At 46.5% G+C, this 8,243-nt stretch overlaps 1 protein-coding gene across 1 annotated transcript; it reads left to right on the forward strand.

Annotated features, from left to right (window-relative positions):
- Positions 1–572: 572 nt before the first annotated feature.
- Positions 573–7,987, forward strand: LOC113877509 (translational activator of cytochrome c oxidase 1). Its single transcript, XM_027517677.1, has 5 exons — positions 573–1,057; positions 1,350–1,456; positions 2,920–3,047; positions 3,853–4,030; positions 4,365–7,987. Exons 1-5 carry the CDS (start codon positions 778–780, stop codon positions 4,563–4,565), a joined length of 894 nt encoding a protein of 297 aa, XP_027373478.1. The 5' UTR covers positions 573–777; the 3' UTR covers positions 4,566–7,987.
- Positions 7,988–8,243: the final 256 nt, after the last annotated feature.

An 8,243-nucleotide genomic window follows, 5' to 3' on the forward strand; every position in this document is an offset into this window, starting at 1 on the left:
AGATCCCCCTGGAGAAGAGAATGGCTACCCACTCCAGTATTCTTGCCTGGGAAATCCCATGGACAGCGGACCCTGGCGGGCTGTAGTCCATAGGGTCGCAAAGAATCGAACATGACTGAGCGACTAACACTTTCACTTTATTACTTTAAAGCTCTAAGGGCTTACTTTGCGTTTTCAACCCTCCTACGTTGGTAAAGCAAGTAATAGCATCCTTATTTACAGACAGTGAAGAGGAAGTTCAGAGAGACTAAATGACTGGGCAGATCACATCTCTGCGGACGATTTCCTTACCTGTAAAGTGAAGTGACTGAACTATCCCTTTGCAACAACGTTTATCATTATAGACCTGCTCAGAGTTGGGAAGCCATTCTGAAGCAGAATCAATTTCATAACCCAGATACATCTCTAGTAGATCATTGTGGGACGTAAAGTCCGGCGCTCCCCAGGCAACCTAAGGGATTGAGTACAGGGTTGCCTCACGTAGGTCTGGGGTTTGCTCAGCGGGTACAGAAAAGCACGTACCAGGCTGCGGAACGGCTTTTGCGGGCGGTGGGGACGCGTTTTTGGAACGGACCAGGGAAAGGAAGTGTGTTACACCATCGAGTGTACCCACTCCCGGCTGCCGCGGGCACGATGCGGCGTCCTTGGCGTTCCGGCTGTCCTGGGCGGGCCTGAGCCTTTAGGTCTCCGGTGACGGGCAGAGGAGCCTACCGGCTCTGGACGGGCTCGTTTCGGTGGCAGACTGGGAGGGCAGACCTTGGCCCAGAGTCGGAGCCGATGGCAGCTTGGGCTGTTATCAGCTTGAGCAGGGCCGCTGCCCAGTGCTTGTGGGCGCGAGGCCCCGGGGTCCGGGGGGCTGTTCTGCCCTCCGCCCTGGCCTTCCAGCCTGAGCCCCCGTGCTGTAGCGCCGCTGGGGGCCGGACGCTGCACCTCACGGCCGAAGTCCCCGCGGGGCACAACAAGTGGTCCAAAGTCCGGCACATCAAGGGTCCCAAAGACGCAGAAAGGAGTCGCATCTTCTCCAAGCTCAGCTTGAGCATTCGCTTAGCGGTTAAAGGTGAGAACCTGGCGGTCACCCACCGCTGGCAGCTACCACCCTCACTGTGCCCACGCTCTCACTTGCCTCCCAAATCCCTATCCCTGGCCTTTCATTTCAAATGAACTGAAAACGTCTTTCCCAAAATACTTACCCAGCTTTCATTCAACATCGGATAAAGTGTCCTAAACGAACCGAAATCTAAGCGGTGACTTGTCTCTCTTGGCTGATGGAGGGGAGGAGAGGGCGTGGATGTCCCTTTTTTCCTTTCATGTCTTATTGAGGTGTCTCTGCTTACTCTTTTCTATCTCAGAAGGAGGCCCCAACCCTGAGCTCAACAGCAACCTGGCCAGCATCCTAGAGGTGTGTCGTAGCAAACACATGCCCAAGTCAACAATTGAGGCCGCGCTGAAAATGGAGGTGTGCTCTCAGTTTGACCTTCCTGTTATTGATCACAGCCCCTACCGAGCACATGTTTGGAAGGCCACCACACTTTAAATTATCAGAGAAGCAGTCTTGTTGACACCCTCATCTTAGAGCCTTCTGGTTACTCTTGGGCATTAGTTATGGGAGCACAGTCAGGAGTAGGATGTATAGATGGTGTACAGAACTGCAGCCTAAGACTGTTGAGCTGAGTTGAGGAGCTGGGGGAAAAAGAAAGGGCAGAGTATGATGTTAGGTTGCAGAAGGTTTGTTTTTCTGATATTGATACCTAAAAGGAGAAAAGCCAGTAGAAAGAAGGTGCAGATGATGGTGATGGTGGGAGGGACTGGGATGTAGAACCCAGGTGTGGGAATTATCTTCAAGTCCAGGTGAGGAGACACGTGTTCTCTGGGATGGATGGGAAGAATTTGAGGAAGTAGTAGTCATCTTAGTAGCTAATAGTTATTGAATGTTTACTCCAGGCCAAGTTCTTTTTATTTTTTTTCTGGCTGCATCGTGTAGTTTGTGAGATCTTAGTTCCCCAACCAGGGATGGAACCTGTGCCCTCTGCAGTGGAAGCACAGAGTAGAGTCTTAACCACTGGACCACCAGGGAAGTCTGGAGGCCAAGTTCTTTGATAAAAACTTGGTGTGCATAATTTCACTGAATCCTCGGAACAACCTCAGGTTGGAAACTGAGGCACAGAAAGATTAGGCGACTTGACCAAGTCACACAGAAAATGACCTACTGGGAACCAGACAGACCCCAAAGCCTATTTTCAAACTATCCTACACACCGCCTTCATATCAGGTGTGTGCAGATAAGGCACACACCTTTCCCCCACCTGGGGGTCCTTTATTTCCTCTGTGAAAGAGGGAGAGAGAAGTCATCAGTTGAGTGTTCCTGGGAAGATGGCAGGGCAAGGGGACAGAGAGAGAGGTGAAGATGGGGTGCATGGGCGAGGAATGAACAGAGGCAGCGTGGGGTGTCCCCATGAGATTGGTCCCTGGAGTGTTTGTTTGAACTTTGAGGCCATGCTATTCGATGAGGCCCAGGTGTGTGATTTCTCTTAGCAGTACTCAGCAGCCCAGGGTAGACTCACAGGGGTTTCATGCAGGATAAGGTAGAGGAGGATGAGTTTTAGTAGGAGTGATAGAGGGGTGGATGTGGGATTCAGCTGGGGAAGGGAGAGACCAAAACTGGGAGATGAGTGACTGATGGTTCAGGGACAGGATAAAGAGACTGCCTTACAAGGAAGGGGTAGCACTTTCAGTTACCTCTAACATTGACCCCAAGAGCTTCCTCTCAGAGAGGGAGGACAGAATTAAAGCCTTAAGAGCCTAGGCATCACCCCAGAGAGCCCATTCCATGGAGTCAACTTTGTGGTGGTTGTGGTGCCTGGGCTGGCATGGAGGAGGGAATTAGGAAACAGGAAAATGTGTTTGTGTTATCTATTGCAGAAAACCAAGGACATGTATTTGTTGTATGAGGGCCGAGGCCCCGGTGGCTCTTCTCTTCTCATCGAGGCATTATCTAACAGTAGCTCCAAGTGCCACTCGGACATCAAACATATCCTGAATAAGAATGGGTAGGTATGTGTCTGTGGAGAGTGGAAGGGGACAGAGTCTCTAGGTTCTGATTCTGGGAGAGGTAAGTACTGTCGTTCCTGGTGGAGTTTCAGGTTTTACACACATGTCATCCTTAGCAGAATCCAAATGGGATCATTTGTTCTCCTTTAATGTGTTCTGTAGTGGGCAGGACCCACTCCAGTGTTCTTGCCTGGAGAATCCCAGGGACGGGGGAGCCTGGTGGGCTGCCATCTATGGGGTCGCACAGAGTCGGACACGACTGAAGCGACTTAGCAGCAGCAGCAGCAGTGGGCAGCATCCAAAGGACAGGTGGAGAAGCAGTGCTGTCCACTTGTCTCATCTGTCCATAGAATGTCCAGGCCTTGGAATGTCCCGCCAGCGATGTACTCTCAGTTGTACAGGAATTGATGAACAAAGTCTTTGCAGCCTCCAAACTCCAGTCAGGGCAGAAAATAGAGGGTTGGGGACTTCCCCTGGTGGTCCAATGGCTGAGACTCCACGCTCCTCATGTAGGGGCCTGGGTTCGATCTCTAGGGGAACTAGATCCCATGTGTCGCCACTAAAAGGTCCGGCATGCTGCAGCTAAGACCTGGGCAGCTAAATTAATTAATCAAAATAAAACAGAGGGTTAGTGTTATGTTCGGATCATTCCCTTGTCCGGAGGTAGCTGGATCTTCTTCAGGAAGAGAGCTGCTCCGTGTCTGTTTATACTCCAGGGGTAGGGTGGGAATGAGTGATGGGCAGTGCTATGTGGAGGCTGAGTGTCTAAAGGGATCCATTCTGGCCCATTTCCTCGCCTATTAGGGGAATGATGGCCGAAGGAGCTCGCCACTCCTTTGACAAAAAGGGGGTGATTGTGGTTGGAGAGGAGGACAGAGAGAAGAAACCTGTGAACCTAGAGCGTGCCCTGGAGCTGGCGATAGAAGCAGGAGCTGAGGATGTCGCAGAGACTGAAGACGAAGAGGAAAAGAACATTTTTAAAGTGAGTAAGAAGCCTTGGTGTCTGGTGGACTTCTGAGAGGCCCCTGATAGACATGTTAAGTATTCTTCTCTCAGTCTCTTCTGTCTTGTGCCCGGGGGACAGGTGAGATAAAAGAGCTCGCATATTGCACAGACAATTTATTAAGTGAATACTGGATAGGACTTACTCTCCTGAGGACGAGAAGGTTCAGAAGGCGCAACACTCTGTTTCTGCCAGTGAAGACTTAAACCCAGTGATACACTTCAGGAATTTCATGCAGGTGTTTGCAAACTTCTGTCCAGCTTTGTCGTGTTATCTCCTGGCTCCTTACCTCCTGACTTTCCTTTGTCCCTAGTTTATTTGTGATGCCTCTTCACTGCATCAAGTGAGGAAGAAACTGGACTCCCTGGGCCTGTGTTCTGTGTCCTGTACACTAGAGTTCATCCCCAACACAAAGGTGCGGCTGGCTGACCCCGACCTGGAGCAGGCTGCCCATCTCATCCAGGCACTCGGCAACCACGATGACGTGATCCATGTCTATGACAACATTGAGTAGCCAGACTGTACGTGCCTCCAGGCGGCCTATTCTGTAGCACAAGCTTCTGCAGCGTCCCCTAAGACTCAAGCAGATCGGGGGAGGGTGTGGGGCGGGGACCGTGCCTAGCAGGTTAGCAAGCATAGACCTGCAGTTTTGTGGTCAGCTGAATCCCTACATGTCCATGAAGCCTCTTTGTCAGCTCTGCTGGTGTCTGAGCCCTCCTGAGTGAGTCCTCCACATCCTTCTCGATGTGGGGGGTGTGGGCAGTCAGCTGGTCAAGTTCTGATCTCAGGAATCTGGCCCTTGGGGGGACAGTAGGGGCCCTGAGGGCCCATGTACTAGAAACTACTCTTCAATAATAACAGTAATTATTGACCTGAGTAGCTGCCCTGCTGTTGTGTGACTTGAGTTTTCCTGGGTTTGTGTCCAGTTGGTGGGACCCTCTTGACTTTCTTTTAAGTCTTTGGGCTTAGTTCCACTACTCCAGTCCCAAGACTGTATTTTTTTTGATTGGCCATAGAAACGTGACTCACTGCAGGTGCTTTGTGTTCTAGTGCTGGTCTAATGGCCTAAATCTGTCATTTTTTCACATACCTAATATCAATCAAACGCCTACTGTGTACCAGGAACTGTACTTACAAGCTGTTCAATTGATGCCTTGTGCTGGATTTGCTCTAAGACATTGGACCTCAGGGAGAAGACGCAGGATCTCTCTCTCCTGGAGCTGTCTGAGGGCAATGTGAACTGCTGTGCATGCATCCTTGTTCTCTTCCTGTGGCCTCTGTATCCTTCTTCTGCCAGAGAACTTAAGGCTCTAGCCCAAAGGGTGCAAATGTAAGGGACTCCCACGCCTTGCTTTGTCCAGGTCCCTCTGTGTTCTGAGTGCTTTCACTGCTGAGTGAACCTATCGGTGGGCTGCACTCGGGAAAAGAAACACCACGCTGGTTTTGAAAGCTGTCTGATGCCCAGAATGCCCAACTCTGGCCCCTCTTAATCCCTGATGCCAGTTGGATGATGGGGCACTGGGAACTGGAAAGGAAATGAGAACAGAAAGAAGGGTGAAGAGCTGAGTCAGGAGCCTGGCCAGATGGGAAATAGGAGCCATGGTACGTTTTGCTCCAAAGAGTCACTTCGAGGTTTAGAGACACCAGGAGTGCCAACCACCTGTGCTGGAGCCCATCAAGTATGTGGGGCCTGGAGTGGCTTTTTGATCCCGGTTATTCACCTTCTTATAAGTTGGTTAAGGCAGTTCTGAGCTCAGTGTAATTTTCCTGAAGGAGCCTTAGGTAAATTAGGATGGAAAAGAACTAAAACCAAATTGGCTCTAAGTGATAGCTTCACTTTCTAGGAAAAACAGATCGCTAATTCCACGATGACTTCAACAGCTGGAGAGTGAAGCCTGGGGGAAGAAAATCAATTAAATAATCCATTATGGTGCCAAGGCATGCGCTCTTATACCTCATTTCATAATGGAGGTACTACCTGGGATTTTTAGTTTTTATAGGAGATAACTCATCTAAATATCTGAATAGCACATCATTAAAACAGGGCAACATAAAGTTTAAATGCCACTTCCTAATTTATAAGATACTTTCATATTTTATTTATTTGACTTTCAAAACAAACCTATAAAATAGTCAGGCCAAGTATTTTATGCACAGATGATCTCATACCAAGCAGGTGAAAACTCTGTCTTGCATTCATAGACCTTGGTTTATAAAATAGCTTGGTTTTGTGAATGTTGAATATAGGTTAATTTGGAGAAATGTGATCATTTCTGATATGAGTAGTCTTGTACTAAGGAAGCCTGCTCGAGAGGGGAACTTGGTTACTCATGTGAAGTCCTCTGATCTAACAGATAGGATTTGTTACTGTGAATTCTGTAAACCAGTTTGTTTGCATCAAGACATTCTAGACAGCTCTACACTGACCCCTGGCGGTGCCCTGCAGTCTTCCTGCAGTTAATATGGGAAAGGCAGAAATGAAAGCTTTCTCAGACCTGTTCTGACTCTAGATCTGATGAAGACATCCTTAGCTACATAAGTTAAATTGTTAAATAGCTATTTAACTGAAAATTTAAGTAAAGATGGTATGAGCTGTTTTGCTACTAGAAATTACTTTTTAAAGAATATTTTATGTCAGAGAAAACATTTACAATATAATGTCAAATGAAAAAGATTAAAAACTGTATGTATAGTGTGGTCCAAATTTTAAAATATATATGATGCTGTATATATGAAATTTTAAGAAAAGACTAGAAGGAAGTATACCAGAATAGCAAAACTGATTATCTCTGGGTGGTGATGTTATAACTGAGTTTTATTTTCATGTATTACATTTATTATGGAAGCATTTTTTAAAAAGAAGAAAACTAGTCACGTTATCTTCCTACTAAGGAAGCAACATGTGAGCACCTGGGATTCAGGTGACCTTGAAGTCAAAAGAATGGGGTCTGGTCCTGGCTTGCCTTATCTTTGATTAGTGTCTTAACAACAAAATCATTTAGCACCTTGAGCTGGCTTGGGCTCACTTTCAAGTGTCCTTTCAGTGGGCTGGAAGTATCAGTGACAGGCTTTGTCCACAGCCTTGACTCTCACTGGGAAACGCTCATGTAGTATGTAGCTGCTGCACCTCTGCCAGGGGCCCCGGCTGAATCAGACTGGAACAGTGAGGGCTCTGCCTCCAGCTAACCATGGAAATTCAGTTGTGTGGTTACTTTTTTTTTTTCTCTTGAAAACATATGACATAGATGTCATAGAGTTGTCTTGAGAATAAAATAAGTTAATATATGCTAAGCATTTAAAACAGTGCCTGGCAGTAGTAAGCATTCAATATATGTTGGCCTTTTTTCCCACTAAGTATGAATGAACATTTTTTTTAAACATTTTTTATTTTATATTGGAGTAGAGTCAGTTAACAATATTGTGATAATTTCAGGTGTACAACAAAGCAATTCAACCATCCATATACATGTATCCTGAGTGAACATTTTTAAAAACTGAAATGTGACCAGCCTGTATTTATCTGCTTTGTAACCTGTCCCCCACCTTCTCCTTCCCCTTCACAATATATCCTAGATGCCTTTTGGTATTGGGATGGAGAAGTCCACTTCTTTCTTTTTAGTAGCTACATGGTATTTTATTATTATTAATATGTGTCATAATTTATTTAATTAGTCTCTATCAATGGATATTTGGATTGTTTATCTTATAGAAGATGCTACAATGAATACTTTTTACCATTGCTGTCTTGCAAAGTATTCTTCACAATAAATTTATAGAAGTGGAATTACAAAACACAAAGCAGTTTTTCTTTAGACGTAAATGTCAATATGTAAAAATGTAAAGATGTAAAAACAAAGCAGAGAACCCAACTGAGTGAACTGGTGATCTGAATATATTGTATGTTATCTCTGAATTAAAAGAATGTTCATCGAATCACGTGATAGGCTTTTTGGTTTGTTTCCCTGTTTTACACCAAATTCATTGAGATATCCCTTCAGAGACTTTATTCATTGGTATTTGTTGTTCCCTGTCATGTGTCCTGTGCTCTTGAAAAATGAAAAGGAATGTGTGCAGCTGGTGTGTGAGTGGCTGCTTCATGGGACTAGTACTCGGAGGCCCTGAGCTCTAGGGTTGGGTCATGAATCTTGGGGTCAGGGAAGGCTCAGGTGCTTAAACAGAAGCACCTACTCAG

Source organism: Bos indicus x Bos taurus, chromosome 19 (assembly GCF_003369695.1).
Source record: "Bos indicus x Bos taurus breed Angus x Brahman F1 hybrid chromosome 19, Bos_hybrid_MaternalHap_v2.0, whole genome shotgun sequence".
Taxonomy (NCBI): Eukaryota; Metazoa; Chordata; class Mammalia; order Artiodactyla; family Bovidae; genus Bos; species Bos indicus x Bos taurus.

Coding starts and splice junctions, on each gene's coding strand:
- LOC113877509 (XM_027517677.1), top strand. CDS start 778: ATGGCAGCTTGGGCTGTTATCAGCTTGAGCAGGGCCGCTGCCCAGTGC. Junction 1,058..1,349: donor CATTCGCTTAGCGGTTAAAG/GTGAGAACCTGG, acceptor TTTCTATCTCAG/AAGGAGGCCCCAACCCTGAG. Junction 4,031..4,364: donor AGGAAAAGAACATTTTTAAA/GTGAGTAAGAAG, acceptor CTTTGTCCCTAG/TTTATTTGTGATGCCTCTTC.